This window comes from Diaporthe batatas (assembly GCF_019321695.1).
Source record: "Diaporthe batatas strain CRI 302-4 chromosome Unknown Contig00007, whole genome shotgun sequence".
NCBI classification, from domain to species: domain Eukaryota; kingdom Fungi; phylum Ascomycota; class Sordariomycetes; order Diaporthales; family Diaporthaceae; genus Diaporthe; species Diaporthe batatas.
Genome location: NW_025408554.1, coordinates 1571987 through 1587936, shown reverse-complemented (window position 1 = coordinate 1587936; position 15950 = coordinate 1571987). Strand labels below are relative to the sequence as shown.

Below are 15950 nucleotides of genomic sequence, written 5' to 3'. Positions count from 1 at the left end.
GAGGGGAACTATGATAGCATCTAATGACTGAGTATATTGTACTACTAGTATTGCTTTGCAATCCAGAATAATATACATATATGGGTTAGAAAAGAAACTACAGTGGAAGTGCAGACATATCCATTTCCCTCTACGGTCTAACACAATGCCCGTAAATAGTCTCCCGCGGCATGACCTCTAGTTTGTCAAATTTCTGCCTGACAAGAGGCAGTCTGGACTTGGTGTATCATTACTGTGTACGCGACTAGTCCTCCACATAGCGTTCTGGCATAGCAATGTCCTCCTTTGGCCGCTCAATGAGGACGACTTCGACCTTCTGTATCCCCACCTTCTTGCTGCTACCGTTGACACCATTCGCCCTGTCTCTTCCACCCACGTTCTGCAGTGGAGCAATACCAAGTATCGGCCGGTACTTGTAGGTGTGCCACCAGCTTTTGCGCTGTTCCTCCGCACCGGGCGGTGAAACTTCCTCTCCTTCTGACCGACCAGCCTGCTCTTGCTTGCGCAACTTCTCTAGTTCCCCGCCGGCTGCTTCCTCTTCCGCATCGTCATTTTCATCCTCGTCCCCAGTTCCATCTGCCTGTGGCTCGGCGTCCGCCATCTCCACATCCACCCACTGGCTTTCCTTGTTGTCTCCTGCCACCAACGTGCGAACAGGTTGTGGCGCAAGTGTTCCGGTCTCCGTCTTGCTCCCGGCACCACTGTCTGCTCCTCGCTTGCGCTTCCGATTCTTTTTCGAGGCCCCTGGCTCCTGCTCTGCGAAGTCTGACGAGAGGTCGATCATGAACACGAATGAGACACCGTACATCCAGATTCTGGAGCCTGCCCACACAACACCCTTGATCAGGTCTCGGGTGGCACGAATCTCCTCGGGCAGCTTCCACACGGCATTCCTTCGTGACCACTTGGTCAGAGACCCCTCCAAAGGATTGAATGTGTAAATGCGCGATGTTGCAGTGACAGCCAAGAGTATGTAGTCGTCTGGTCCTTCCTCGCCTTCATCCCGGAGTATCGGCGCGAGGATATCGTCAGAGAAAGAGAGTGCTACTGGCGCATGTGCCAGTTTGGGTATAAGCGAGGCTTTGGGGTTACGAACCCATGAGGGCCCGCTTTGTGATGCATCCTCCTCGTCTGAAGAGGATGCGCTATCGTCTTCTGCTGATGCTGCGCCGTTCTGCACGCCGTCTTCCCGCAGTGTCCACGTGTCGACATAGCCCGCCAAGTCGGCGGTCGCAAGAATCTTGCTGTCTGGCGAAAACGTGATGTGGGTGATGTGTCTTTCGTAATTGCCCAGACCGCCCAATCGTACGTGCTTAGGAATATCTCTTCGCAATCGAGTCAGCTTAGCGGGATGTTGCTGTATTGAGAATCCCGAGTCTTCCAGTGTTATTTTCGCAATGCGAACCTGACTGCCTTCCTCAGTCCAGGCCAGCCATTGACCTTCCGGGGAGATTTGAACTTGTGCGGCCCCTGCGTTCTCAATGATGGATGGGATGCTCATCTTGCGAATCTTCAGTTGTTCACCCAGGTCAAGATTGGGGATTGTGAGGTGAAAAGCTTTGATGGCTGTGGCTGTGGACACAACAAGAATTGAGCCGTCTCTGCTGATGGAACATGAAGTAATGTTCGCCTCTCCCTGGATGAGGATTCTGCCAATTTGCGGGAAGTCTTTCTTTTGTTTTAGGCTGTCGGCCGGCCCCGTGTGCGACCGCAGCACTTTCCAGAAATGAATCTCGCGGTCCCACCAACTGACTAGCAAGCGGGTTGATGATGCTGTTTGTAGAGGTACAGACTGTGGTAGGTGTGGAAGTGCTCGATGGTTCTCTACGCCCGCCTGGCGCAGAGGAGTGACGATGGGGGTGGCATCAGGACCTGGCGAGGAGTGTCAGCAAGACGCGCAGTTATGCCATTACTTGTAGGGACTGGTCTCACCTGCAGTCACGACGACACTCATACCAAGACCCTCGAATGAAGCCATGGTCTTGACATCGTGCTTGTGGTATTTCTTGTGGAAAACCTTTTGCCAGCGAGAAGGATCGCTCTTTATGGGGCGGTACATGGCAGTTCGCCGGTCCATCCCGCCGCTGACGATAGTCTGCCCATCTGCACCAGTGGCGAGGCTGAGAACATCGGACTTGTGGCCCTGGATCCTCTGCGCTTGAGTATAGGTCTTGCCGTCCCAGATGCAGATCTGGCCAGTTGAGTCTCCGGAGACAATGTCACCGTTCTTGAGGCACTTGACGGACCAGACAATGATCTCCTTAGAACCGCCAGTGAGATCCTTGCCCAGTGTCATCTTGCGCAGGAGTTCTCCCCTCCTCAGATCGTATACACGGATGGAGCTGTCTGAGCAGCCGACCACTGCGACTTGTCGCGACTGGAACGCAATGCTGACCATCTTGATGTTCTTCTTGGCAGTCTTGACTAATAGGCGTTGGAAATGAAGGTCGTCATCGTCAATCGAGTACAGCGCAATGCTGCCGTCCACGGTACCAGCGACTAGCCTCTGGGGCTGGCTGACGGAGGTGATGCCATTGTGAGACTCCTTGGTCGGTGCAGGTTGGGCGGCGAAACACCATATGTCACCGTGCTGTCCGTCGCTGGCATGTTTCTTCGCCTTTCCTTTCTCCAGATCCCATTCGGTGATGGTGGACGTGTAGCCTATGCTGAACAGTCTCGACTTGCCCAGGATGACGTTGCCATCCGGTAACGTCTCGTCTTCGCCCGTAACCCAGACCAGAGCATCAACACTCCTGTTGCTTCCACCATGTATTGTGGTCTCGTGAAACCAGCTCCCCTTCAAAGGGTTCCAGATCTCTATGTCGCCATTTGCGCGACCGATGGCTAGTCGAGCCTCCTGCCTTTTCGCAGACAGCAACGGGTGTGAGAAGGCGACCGCATTGATAGGGGAGGCTGGGAAAGGAACGAATCGGCAGCGGTGGACGTCCATGTTGCCTTGCTCTGGGGCGAGCGACACAAGTGAGAGTGTGTTGCAATGTCTCGCTCAGCCTGTCGAAAATCCAAACTTTTTTTCTCTGCTCTACCAGACCCTGGACGCTATCGATAACTTTTCTGGGGGGGCCGGCAGGCAAAGGAAAGTTGCAGATGGCCCGTGCCCAGGCTGTTGATCAGGCTGTCTTCAGGGTACCCTGCCAGGTACCTGGAAACTGTGATACAAACAGGATAACCTCATGTGGGACATGATCAAGTAGGACAGCATCTTATAGAATAGTATATTTTAGAACTGCCTCCAATGTGACACTGTCTTGTGGGATATACTTATTCACATTAATAACCTCCTGCAGGATGACCTCCTACAACAATTTGTCCAGCAAGACCACTTCTTTCTTGTAGGGCAACATATTATAGAGGTAATGAGGGCTCAGACAGTTGTTTCGGCATCTGCAGGGGTTGAATGCCCCACTCTAGAGCCCACGGTCTTGTCTCATTCATGGCAATCACCGTGCTGAGTGCGTGGGTGCGTGGGTGCATGGGCGTAACAAAGTGGGAGAGACGCCCACTGTCAGGCAGTCAGGATGGAGGGGCATTTATGACCTACCTAGGTACCTCCCACCCTGATGCGCGACGGGCCATATCACCTGGGTAACACCCCGCCAAACAGCCAAACCCGAGGGGTGAACACCAAGCTTACCCCAAGCCAGCTGCATTTGCAACCTCTTAGCAGCCAAGCAAGCAAACCACACAGTCTTCGCCAGTCCTGATTGCGCCATGGACTTCAACAGTTCATCCCCATACCCGGAGGGTGTCATATCCTTTCTGGATACAGACCTCTATAAGCTGACCATGCAATGTGCCGTCTTCAAGTACTTCAAGGACGTGCCTGTGACCTATGGCTTCACCAATCGAACCCCCGAGAAAAAGCTGTCGCGAGCTGCATATCGCTGGCTAGAGGCCCAGATCACGAGTCTGTCATCCTATATATACCCAGAACACACAAATCCTCCTGCTACAGGATAGCTAACCAAGACCCCCATGGTCCAGAGCTTGGGAACATCTCCTTACTCCCCGACGAGCTGCACTTCCTCCAGCAACACTGCAAGTACCTCACGCCCGCCTACCTTGAATTCCTCCAGAACTTCCGCCTGCACCCCCGTGAGCAGGTCACGATCAGCTTCACCCCAACAGGGCAAGACACTGGAGCAGACACCGATCTCGGAGACATCCAGCTGGACATCAAGGGCTCATGGGTCGACACCATCCTCTACGAGATCCCCATCCTGGCTCTCACCTCAGAGGCCTACTTCAAGTTCATGGACAAGGACTGGAATTATGATGGTCAGGAAGAGAAGGCGTATGAGAAAGGGACAAAGCTCCTCGAGGCGGGATGTGTTTTCTCTGAGTTCGGCACCCGTAGGCGCCGCGACTATCACACCCAGGCGCTCGTGTTTAGGGGCCTCGTCAAGGCCAGCAAGGATGCCGAGAAGCGCGGCCTCCCTGGCAAACTCTCGGGAACGAGCAACGTCCACCTGGCCATGCGTTTCGGGATCCCGCCCGTCGGCACCGTTGCGCATGAGTGGTTCATGGGCATCGCCGCCATCAAGAACGACTACCCCCGCGCGACAGAGGAGGCGCTGCGCCACTGGGTTTCCTGCTTCGGCGAAGGCGTCCTCGGCATCGCGCTGACCGATACGTTCGGCACCCCAGAGTTCCTCAAGGCCTTCAACAAGGGCATCGAGCGCCTCCCCGACGCGCCCGCCTCGACTGAGCACAAGCCCTCCGTCGCGGACGAATTCATCTCAGCAGCCAAGGATGTCATCGCGAAGACGGGCCTCACTGACGGCGCTCCAACGCCCAAGACATATGCGGACGTCTTTACCGGCGTCAGGCAGGACTCGGGTGACCCGGTCGAGTTTGTCAGCACCATGCGGAAGTTCTACGACGGCGTCGGTATCAAGGACAAGAAGGTGATTGTCTTCTCGGACTCCCTGAACATCGAGCGGTGCCTGGAGTACAAGAAGGTCGCAGAGGAGGCGGGGTTCCAGCCGACCTTCGGAGTGGGAACGTTCCTGACGAACGATTTCGTCCGGACGACTGACGGCACCAAGTCCACGCCAATGAACATTGTCATCAAGCTGAGCTCTGCGAACAACAACGCTGCCATCAAGATCAGGTAAGACGCATCGGTCCACACCATGCCATGCGGTCTCGTGCTAACCACCCCCCAATAGTGACAACATGGGCAAGAACATGGGTGACAAGGCACTCGTGGACAAGGTCAAGAAGGAGTTGGGCTACGTAGAGAAGGAGTGGGAGGACGGTGATGAGAGCCGACGATGGGGTGTGGACGGCGCCACCAAGGCCTAGAAAGCGAGATGGCAAAGCGGAGACCACCGCGCTGTCCCACTGATTGTTTTCAGGTTACTATCTGGAAAGTCCAGGTAGAAGATTCATCTGCAGAGGCTAGGATTTCAGTTGGGAGAAGGATCCCAGTACAGATCTTGGGGATCGCCGGCGAGGACTGCTTTCATTGTCACGGATTCGGAGCGAGTGGGCGGGCTTGTCACTTCCAAGGATACCACGGGATAGAATCGAGTTAGACGGCAGATTCCGCCAGGAATCTCCAGGGAGCCATCGTCCTCCCAAGCACGTGGAGAATTCAGTATTGTGCTCATGATCTGGTGGGATATTCACACGCATCTCACGGCATGTATGGTGCTATCATCGATCTATGTCTCTTCTAATACGAAGGCATGTAAACTCATTTCCATCATGTATCGCACCAACATCATTGCTCCCTGTCGGTCTGCCAAGTCGACACTGTCCCGTCTGTAGCCGCCAAGGTCATTCACGTATTTTGGGGATGGAATCACAGATTACAAGCACGAGTATAGGTAGAGACCTAGTTGTTAAGTTAAAGAATGGACTTGGGCCAACGTATTGATATCTACCAAAAGAATACGTGAGATACTTGATGATGGTGTGCATACCACACCCACTTTAACTACAATAACGTTTGGTCATATAATGACAACAAAGCCACACACAAACTAATTGAAGGTCCTATAAGAGGCAGGGTGGTATGAATCCCAAGACTTCACGGCATACATTTCGTTTTCTTCAAGGCTATTACGCGCCATTTTTCGAGGTTGGTGGATGATTGGTCTTTTTCGGATCAGTCGGAATTCTTATCAGGACCTAGGTAGCACCAGAGTGAAAAGACCACATGAACTGTTCTGCTTGATCACAATAGCTTTGTCTTGTCTTTCGATTATGCCAGTGTAGCGGGATAAACTTCAAGTTTTGGAGGTAACGCACTGGAGTTGCACGACGTAGCATGACGACCCGAAGTAGTATCCGCAACTCTGTTTTGGAAAATCCAATTCATAGGGCTGCCCAATCACGGCCGACGGTGTCTACCGGGGGCGAGGTGACACAGTTGTCGAGATGGCGGGCTGTGCTGACATGGACTTTGACGACTGTCAAGGAACGTCTAGTAAACAAAGACATGGTGATTTGCCGGCTCGCTTTCTTTTCGGAGCTATCGAAACTGCCCAGGTTGCCCTTGCAAGGCGGCATTCGCGTCCGAGGCCTATCATGCCACCCTGACGGTAGCTGGGTGCATCTCTGGCTGATAAGCCCCAGTATAATAGCCGGGCCGATCCACTTACCCACCTGTAGACCCTCGCGGATCTCGGAACCTCCACTATCCCGCGTTGCTTGCCATGTGTTGGTTCTCCACCTCCATCCGTCACTTTTCCTCCTCCTCCTCGCGCCCCTGAACTGCTTGACCAGAGCCTGGCTTTGCCCAGCCCATCTTCACACTCAGCAGAGGACTCTTGCAGGGACAGAATGCTGTTGGCCAAGGCCGGCTGAACAGTATGCCCATCTACTGTGGGCTTCCGTTCACGCAGTATCTCGTCGGGCGAGATTTCTTGTCGCCGTGGGCCAACCCATGACGGGTACAAAATCTCGCCGCTGACAAATTGTTGACATATTCAGTGTTAGGAGCGTCTGCCCAGTAGCACCAAGACTGTATCTGCGCGATCATTGCAACGGCACGCGGGCTACTTGTGGTATGTACTGTATAGCACACCTGCAGTACTCCGTACCGGTATTGTGCTACGGCCCACACCCTAGCTTGCCTAGGCTCCCAAGTTGCATTGCTCAGGGGTCGTATCTTCCTTAGTCGTCAGGACTCAAAGATAAGCATGCGACCCAGGGTATATCCTATCGTCGCCGATGGCGCGCCTTTCGGGGTGTGGCCTGGCCATCCTGCCATCCAGTCGACGCTGCCCGTTGATGCAGCCCCGGTCCTGGCCTTGTTGTAACACCACTGGCTGCATATCTTTGCAGGCCTCCATCTGCACTGTCTGATGGCTTTTGTCAAAAAGCAATGTCAGTCTACCGGTTCCTAGGGCTTATCAGCCCCTGGCATTCTGTCCTGATATGGTGAAGCCCAGCTGCACTCCCCAGGTATTGATCCCGGCAATTACCAAGAGAATCTTGTGTAACGCCCACGGGGCAGCGGGTGTCAAGTGTACCATGATAATGGGACCAGCATTGTGGTGATATTTATTAAGGCTTGAGCTGGGTGCTGGCGGTCCATATCCATCTGGTTTCACCCGATGTCTCATTAAATCTATTTCTCTTCCTGGGTTTCCCATGGGTTTTCTTCTTCTCTCTGATTTCGTCCTTGGAGCCTAGTTGAGCCCATCAGTACTCAGTTCCACATCTCCTTGCCCGGAGAACTTGGTAGAACGACCGGCGTCGGCCACCTCATAACCAAGCCACGAAGTCTGAGGACGCTTGCAACCATGAGCTTGAGCGACAAGCACCAGCCCGAGGGACAGCAGAGCCCCGAGCTTGGTGAGCATTCTGGAGATGAGACTGTGGCTGCAGTCCAGGACGGGACGGTCATCAACGCCTCTGGATACAAAGACCAGCTGAGGCGGCAGTATGGTCTCCTCGGGCTCGCGGGAATTGCCCTGACCGTCGACAACGCCTGGATTGCCCTGGGCTCGTCAATATCTGTCTCGATCGGTACTTGACCCCTGTTCCGATGACATCTTTGACTTACACTGACATCTCATGTGTCGTTTTATATAGCTAATGGAGGTCCTACCGGTCTTATCTTTGGGCTTATCGTGGCCGTCTTCTATTATTCGTTCATTGGTCTTGGACTTGCTGAGGTGTGTGTGGAGGCTTGGCTTTTTCTTGCCTACCCCTATTCATTTCCTGATATCGACTTACAACTGCCGGCGGCTACGCCAGAAGTGATCATGGCAGAATATGAGAACTGACAACAATACACGGTAGTTCTCGAGCAGTGTGCCAACCGCTGGTGGCGTGTATCACTGGGCAACGATCGCAGGCGGGCCAAAATGGGGACGCATGGTAGGTTTCTTCACTGGGTGGATCAACTTTTACGGGTGGATGTTCGACCTCGCAGCTCTCCTCCAGATCACTGCCAACGTCTCGGTCAACCTCTACGTCGTCTACAACCAGCCGACCTACGTCTATGCCGCATGGCACGTTTACGTTGCTTACCTCCTCATAACATGGCTATGCGTAGTGATCGTGGTCTTCGTCAACCGAAGTATTCCTCATACCCAAACGCTGGGTATGTTTTTCGTCATCGTGGGCGGCATCGTGTCAATCATTGTCGTCGCGGCTATGCCACAGCAGCACGCGAGTAATAAGTTCGTCTGGGGGTCGTTCAAAGAGAACAACATCACGGGATGGCAGGACGGCGTCGCCTTCTTGCTCGGCGTGCTCAACGGGGCGTTCACCATTGGTACTCCGTGGGTGCTGCCCAATTCCTATTACTCGACAACCCATGGAAAGACTAACATGATACGTAGTGATGCAATTACACACATGGCCGAGGAGCTTCCGCACCCGAAGAAGGACCTGCCCAAGGCTATCGGCCTCCAAATAGGGCTTGGCTTCCTCTACGCGTTCGTCTTCGCCATCACTATCTCATACGCCATCACAGACCTGAGCGTGCTCACCACCGGGATCAACACTTATCCTTTGGCAAGCATCTATGCCCAAGCTACTGCGAACAAAGATGGGACTCAGAATCTTGGCGCACAGTTCGGGCTGCTGTTCATCATCTGGTGCTCTTCGATGATGTGCTGTATCGGGACTTTGGTCACAGTGAGTGCTATAGATATATAGATATATATCTGCGCAGGTCTTGGCTCCTTGTATCCGTGATTAGCTAACAAAATGCGCTCAGAACTCCCGCATCTACTGGGCCCTCGCCCGCGATAACGCGGTTCCTTTCTCGGGTTTCTTCTCCAGCGTCTCAGAGCGGCTGTCATGCCCCGTGCCAGCAACGCTCTTTGTAGCGGTAGTGGCAACCGCACTCGGTGCTATTCCCATCGGCAGCTCAACGGCCTTCCTCGACCTCACAGGCTCCTTCATCATTCTGACGACGGTCTCATACGCGATACCATTCATGGGAAATGTCCTGACCGGGCGGAAGCATTTCCCCAAGGGCCCATTCGACCTGGGACGTTGGGGCATCCCTGTCAACCTGACGGCTGTCATCCTCATCACCTTCTTTGACATATTTTTCTGCTTTCGTGAGTACTTTAAGCGTTCCTTCTCTTCACGTCTTCCGATCAGGCGAAGGAGTCAAGATTTAGGACTGATATGCTGATTTATCTGTCTTCACCAGCCTTTGCCCTACCCACGACTACCGAAGCAATGAACTACAACAGCGTGATCACAGTAGGAGTCGTGGTTCTCACCGCGGCATGGTGGGTAATTCATGCAAGGAAGAACTATCCGGGGCCCAAGGTGATGACAATGTACATTCACGACGGACAATCGGTTGAGGAGCCCCTTGCGGCGGGTGCGTTGAACACTGAACAAGAGAAGAAGGACGAAAAGTACTGAATAAACAAATGTGCGTTACGGCCCATACTTCAAGATAGAGAATAAACATGAGACTTGGTAATATCAGAAACTTAATTCGATCGAAAGGCTCGCTAGAATAAGACCTAGTCACCATATAAGAGAAATCCTTTACCGCACCTCGACCGCGCTCAAGAGCTCATTAGGAACCTTTCTGTCAGCCCTTGCGTTTCCCCTCGCTCTCTACTCATCAAGTCAAGTCTTGAGCTTGCTGGATAATCCGCCGCGCCTAGTTTGCCATCTGCCGTCTTGTTGGAGCATCAGTCAACCTCTTGAATGCACTAATCAACAACTCCGCGGTCACAACATCAATACCTATCTCCTCTAGGAAAACCTTATCTTAGATAATGTCATAGAATTACCTTCATCTAGGATACCCTCCCATAGAATACCCTCCCATAGAATACCCTCCCACAAGATACCCTCCCACAGGATACTCTCCTACCCCCCTACCCCCCTAACCTCCTAACCTCCTAACCTCCTAACCTCCTAACCTCCTAACCTCCCAACCTTCTAACCTTTAGACTGTGACGGTACGGGCTTATAGACTGCTGGAGTAACTAAATTAGATAAAGTAGTTATTATAGTCTTTAAGCCGAGCGGTCTATTACACTAATAGTTAGTAGGTAAGCTATCTTATAAACCTTCTAACATTCTAACATTCTAACCTTCTATTAATAATACTTTCTTTATATACTATATTCTCTTTCTACTATTATTAGTACTATATTTTTTTAAATATTAAATTTTAAATATTTACTATTATATAAAAGTATTATATAAATTATAAATAAAAAATATACTATATTTAAAGTTTTATATATATAAAAGAGAAAAACTACTATAATTTACATTTAAAGGGTAAATTTATATTAAAGTGTAGTGAGTAATTTGAATAATCTACCTAGGTATGAATAGTTTAGGAGCACTAGAATGGTTATGCTGAGGGATATCTTCAATCCTCCAAATCAAGATGGGCGCTCCTCTCTCTGCGACGCGTCTCAAAAAAGATCTCTTCTGGCACGAAACAGAAGTCGCTCAGGTAAATTGACTTGGGCCTTGTGTCGATGAACTTGAGGTCATAATTGAGCACTGATGGTGACGTTAGTCTGCTGGATATTCTAAATTGTTGCGCTCCTGAATATTCCAAATCGTGAAAGACGGGGATACGTGACAGTTGAAGACTGGCATTGACCTAGGAATGCTTACCGATGTGTGCGAAGAGAAGTTTAAGCTCATGAGTAGAGAAAAAGCGCCCAGGGCTAAGTGGAGAAAACAATGTCAGCTAGTGTCCTTCTTATAGGCCGGATGACAGAAGAATGTATTTAGAGGCCAGAAAGATGGTTTGAAATAGGCGCTTTCAACTCACCACGCGTGTTTTCCGTGGCCAAATGCCAGGAAAGTGTCCGTGGTGTTCACCATGCCGAGCTCAGCCTTGCCGACAAAGCGGTCGTGACGGAAGACGGCAGGGTCATTGTAGAAGTCCGGGTCCATGTGGATCTCAGTTGTAGGCATGCCGACCTTCGTGCCCTCGGGCAGAAGTGTGCCATCGGGCATAACAACACCGCCCTCCTTTACCACCTGCCTCTCGATGCCGCGAGCTTTGAAGGCACTGAATCGAAGCGACTCGCGCAGCGTACTGTCCATGAGCGCGAGCTTGCCAACGGCCGCCTTGTTCCAGACTCCTCCCGCGCCGCGCAAGACTGAGGCGGCCTCGCGGCGCAAGGCTTCGAATACGTCCGGCCCGGCGCACAGGATGTTGACAAGAGCACCTATGGCGGCCGCGGTACTCGTGTGAATTCCCACAAAATTCAGCGCCAGGATGCGCGCGCATAAAGAGCGCGGATCGTGGTCTATCGAGTCTTCGCTCTTGGCTGCGAAGCGCGCCATCAGCTGCAGCATATCCGGGTTACGTTCCTCATGGTGTGTGTCCTTTGATGCCGACGCATCGTCCAAATGCTTCCGTATTAGCGGCACAAGGTACTGCGAGCAGCGGTAGTCGTAATATCGGGCTGGCAGGGCGACGAGGGGCCCGAGAACGGGCTTGAGCATAGCCGGGATGAGGTAGGAGATTGCGGCAGCACATTGCCCTATTTTGCCGACAAAGTTAATCGAGTAGTAAAAGTAGTCAAGGTTGTGCGCGACTTCCTTGCCCACAAAGACTCTATTCGTAATACGGGTTAAAGTGGTCGACATGGACGCCTGGACACCCACAGTTTTCCATTCACCAGGCACATTGCCGAACCACTCGTCGATAGACTCTGCTATCTCTTCAACCATATCACCGGTCATAAGATTCAAATTCATCTTGTTCAAGGCCTCGACGTGGAATGGTCGCACAAACTTCCAACTCCGCGGGGACGTATATTCGAACTCGACGTCGGCAAGAAGTACCTTTTGAATGGACATGACCGAATCTGGCTGTGCAAGTAGCCATGTCATGTACGAGGGTGGCAACACGACCTCGGCTTTGAACGTCAGATTCGGTGTGACGTACGGTTTTCCATGCTTGCCATACTGAGTGGAATCGTTCAGTATTTGAGACATGAAACATGCCACAGAAATAAACAAAGATCAAACCTTCTGGTATCCTGTTTCAATATTTGATTTGGATTCAAATAGCTCACGAACGTTTGCTCTCGTCTTTGAGAACCACTCATTGCGTACACCCACCCATGGTACACCCTTTGGAATGACCCGGAGCCTGGTTGCTCGAAGGTGAAGTAGGTAGATGATGACCGGGAGCGCTGCAAAAAAGTATATTTTCCATCCTACTAACACATGAAACCCCTGGGTTGATCTTATGTCGGTTGACTCGTTGATTTCAGACGTGTTGGGCATGGTGAATACTGCTTTCGTGTGGCAGACGGTACTTGCTTAAAGTGAAGAAGAGAAATTCCGGTGAAATCCATTTTATGAACTCAAATGGCGAAATGAACTAATGGAACAATACTAGGAAAACAATACGAAGTGAAGTCCCAACGGGGCAACAAAGCCACAAAGCCCGCACCCGAGACTTGCGCCCAACCGTTCGGCACCCCTGCAAAGAGCCCGTCATCAAGATTTGCGAGAAATATCACACACTGAGATTGGCATAGAATGTTGAATTAACAATTGGGCCCTTACATCCCATCAGCCTCTACTACATTGTTGGCGTCCAAGTTTCTCGTCACCTCACTCATCAAGGGCTGGATGATTGTGCGGACGGCACATGGACAGGAGAGCTTCATCGAGACTGAGCCCTACAATTTCCTCTATTCCGTCGACGATTTTCAAATTGGTGGGCCCTGTTTTACATTACAGGGTATCTGCCATTACTGACACAGTCCGGACTGAAGGGATTATGAATAGATATGCCGCTCCTGGCGAGTACAAAACTCCAGGAAATAATGAGCGGGTTTCTCTCAGGAACGGGAATAAAGGCTATGTATTAAACATATAATTTCATTCAATAGAGAATTTTGCGTCTTCCTATGGGGCATGTCGTAGCCAGGAGCACAAAACTGGTGGGATCAGTGGAGGGAAGAGTAGTAGTTGAAATATTACCAGAAGTGAGTCTATGAAGATGGGGAGACTAGACTGAATGCCCGCCGTTGTCTGAGGACCTGCGAAAGTGAATTGCCTGTGGTGAATAGGGAGAAGTCTCGAAGGAGGTGGAACAATGCTGGGATCCCTAAATGGCAGCACTGCATCACTATCTTCAGGGCATCTACAGCACTAATAAATAACCTGATTTTATGCAATTTAAGTCACCAAGAACTAAGAATCATACAATGAGGTACGAAATGGATTCATGAATAACGTAATGTAATATGTGACTAGAATGAGGTAGATTTTAAGAGGTGGGCTTGATCATAGGTGGGTTAGTACAACTATAATATGTCATTATAAATGGCATAATATTGTCATGATAGTTTAGTGGTAGAATCCAGGCTTCCCATGCCTGGGGCAGGGGTTCGATTCCCCTTCATGACATGATTTTTTTTTCAGAAAAATGTTTAAACTAGCTTTAAAAAGCTATATTATATTCTTTTTCTATTTAGTTATATCTTTCTTTTTTATTATCTTTATTATTATAAGTTTAATAATATTTTAATTTATATTTTTTTAAAAAAATTTTATTATTAATAATATAATTAAAATTATATAATTAATAAATTTAATTTTTATTTTTAAATTAATTTATTTAATTATTTTTAAAAATAAATAATAATATTATAAAAACTTTTAAAATATACATTTAAATATATATTAACTATTTAATAGAAATTCTATTAATTTAATATAGTTTATAAATATATATTATTTAAAGAGGCTCTAGATATTGCCTCTCTATATACTAGAAATATTAGGTTTAATAGATAATAATAAGTGGTCTTACTTCTATTCTATATATATTTAAAGACTGATAAACACAAAGAAAGCTCAGTTAAGTCCATGCAGTAGCTTAGACATGTGTCTAGAATCGAACTCTTAATTGTTAATTCTTGGCCATATAGCTTAAACGTGGAAACAGTGGAATCTTCTAACTATATTTTTTACTATATTCATTTGGGGAAGCATGATGCTGTTCTAATTTCGTACTGGGTAATGGCTCAAAATGACTTCTACATATTGTAGCGCAACCATCTTACCGGACGAAAGCAGCGGATTGGAACAACGGCGTTGAGCTCGGATCCCACTCCTATATGGGACGACAATAGGGAACCAGCTCAGTGAAGTCTTTGACCATCATCCCAGTGACCTATAAACTGGCCCAGCACAGTAAGTCACTACAATTATGCCAACAGACATGTCTGCGTACCCAGACATACCATCCCATGGCGCAAGCATGACCAACCAGCATCATACGTACCATGTCGGTAGACGTCTTCGGCACGATATTCATCCGCAGTTGACGCATGCGGAGGTCTGGCTCACCATGTTGTGTAAGTCTGTGCCGCCCCATCCCCACATCGTACACATTGAGGCATTTCGCCTTCCGCCCTGATGCAGTTGTCCTAGTCGCCCGCAGCGCAGCGGGCTATCAACCTTCCGACCTGCCTGCCCTACGATGAGGCCAGCCCCCAGCCAAGAACCCAGCTGCGTACGTCTTGTGCCAAAACAAGACGGCCCATAATGTCTTGGTGGTCAGCACGCGCGTCCCGTTGTTGTTGGTGGCAAAGCATCGTCGTCAGCTAAAACATGGATGATTGCCCCGTGGCCGACATGACGCCGTCGTGAGACTAGTACCTTTGCGTCCCATGTGGCCCCGGAGGAATCATGTTATGCTTACCTACAGCTGTCCTGTGGTTGCCCAAGCGTTTCGAAGTGGTATTGTTTGCTTCCGCAATATTACAAGTGTTGCGAACAATGCCACTGTACTGCTTAAGTAGGTATTCGAATCAAAACGCAACACCGCTAGTTTCTATGAACATGTAGTCCATATTTATGCCGTGACAGTGACATAAATCACCTAGGGTGGACGTCTATTTGTGGCTATGTATATGTATAGGTCAATTAACCCGCGTTTTCGATATTTCAACATTGAAGTGCTATGAATGCGAAGTACTTGTCTACGAAGACAATGAAGAAGCCCAAACAATCTCAGTCTGAGTCATTTGTCCCGGACTTTCTTAATTCCCTATCACTTACTCATGGACATGTAAGGAGTTTCTTTATTACGACTGAGGCTGGGCTGAATTGCGCTTGCAGGACCGATGCACGATAGGTATGTCAGACGATGAGAACTACCAAGTGCACGGGACGCAGTGCTAAGTGCCATGACGGATGTCAAAACTGCTACGTGAATACGGCAGCGACGCTGAGTCAAGGCGATCAAATGCCTGCTTGGACGTTACGCGTCGTGATGTATAAAGGTTTTAGATATGGTAGTAACAAAGCATAATTGTGATGATCCGTTGGCCCGCCACGGACATTACCGTAAACCTAAGAAAACAGACCCTGGAAGGGCATTACTATCAGGCTTCTGTTTGCGGCTCATGCTGACTTGGTTTTTAGCGAATTAAGACTAACTTTTTAGTTTCAGTCATATTTGCGCGTGCCCACTTGGAGGACAAGCAACA

General features: G+C 49.9%; 4 protein-coding genes across 4 annotated transcripts; 2 read left to right on the top strand and 2 right to left on the bottom strand.

Moving 5' to 3' along the window:
• Positions 1-19: 19 nt before the first annotated feature.
• Positions 20-3110, bottom strand: KVR01_007024 (uncharacterized protein). Its single transcript, XM_044784899.1, has 2 exons — positions 1933-3110; positions 20-1872 (listed from the first exon to the last, which is right to left on the bottom strand). Exons 1-2 carry the CDS (start codon positions 2948-2950, stop codon positions 245-247), a joined length of 2646 nt encoding a protein of 881 aa, XP_044644455.1. The 5' UTR covers positions 2951-3110; the 3' UTR covers positions 20-244.
• Positions 3111-3478: 368 nt separating this feature from the next.
• KVR01_007065 (nicotinate phosphoribosyltransferase) lies at positions 3479-5818 on the top strand. The gene is made up of 3 exons (XM_044794147.1): positions 3479-3925; positions 4003-5131; positions 5190-5818. Exons 1-3 carry the CDS (start codon positions 3730-3732, stop codon positions 5323-5325), a joined length of 1461 nt encoding a protein of 486 aa, XP_044644496.1. The 5' UTR covers positions 3479-3729; the 3' UTR covers positions 5326-5818.
• Positions 5819-7316: 1498 nt separating this feature from the next.
• On the top strand, positions 7317-10004 carry KVR01_006842 (uncharacterized protein). Its single transcript, XM_044791500.1, has 6 exons — positions 7317-8001; positions 8068-8150; positions 8278-8762; positions 8823-9120; positions 9203-9551; positions 9647-10004. The coding sequence occupies exons 1-6, from the start codon at positions 7776-7778 to the stop codon at positions 9865-9867; spliced, it is 1662 nt and encodes a 553-aa protein (XP_044644273.1). The 5' UTR covers positions 7317-7775; the 3' UTR covers positions 9868-10004.
• Positions 10005-10840: 836 nt separating this feature from the next.
• On the bottom strand, positions 10841-12726 carry KVR01_006673 (uncharacterized protein; the record flags this gene model as incomplete). The annotated part of the gene is made up of 4 exons (XM_044793767.1): positions 10841-10977; positions 11095-11147; positions 11255-12402; positions 12466-12726. 4 exons carry the CDS (start codon positions 12724-12726, stop codon positions 10841-10843), a joined length of 1599 nt encoding a protein of 532 aa, XP_044644104.1.
• Positions 12727-15950: the final 3224 nt, after the last annotated feature.

Coding starts and splice junctions, on each gene's coding strand:
- KVR01_007024 (XM_044784899.1), bottom strand. CDS start 2,950: ATGGACGTCCACCGCTGCCGATTCGTTCCTTTCCCAGCCTCCCCTATC. Junction 1,873..1,932: donor GAGTGTCGTCGTGACTGCAG/GTGAGACCAGTC, acceptor ACTCCTCGCCAG/GTCCTGATGCCACCCCCATC.
- KVR01_006842 (XM_044791500.1), top strand. CDS start 7,776: ATGAGCTTGAGCGACAAGCACCAGCCCGAGGGACAGCAGAGCCCCGAG. Junction 9,121..9,202: donor GTATCGGGACTTTGGTCACA/GTGAGTGCTATA, acceptor AAATGCGCTCAG/AACTCCCGCATCTACTGGGC. Junction 9,552..9,646: donor TGACATATTTTTCTGCTTTC/GTGAGTACTTTA, acceptor TGTCTTCACCAG/CCTTTGCCCTACCCACGACT.
- KVR01_007065 (XM_044794147.1), top strand. CDS start 3,730: ATGGACTTCAACAGTTCATCCCCATACCCGGAGGGTGTCATATCCTTT. Junction 3,926..4,002: donor GCTAGAGGCCCAGATCACGA/GTCTGTCATCCT, acceptor CCCATGGTCCAG/AGCTTGGGAACATCTCCTTA. Junction 5,132..5,189: donor AACGCTGCCATCAAGATCAG/GTAAGACGCATC, acceptor ACCCCCCAATAG/TGACAACATGGGCAAGAACA.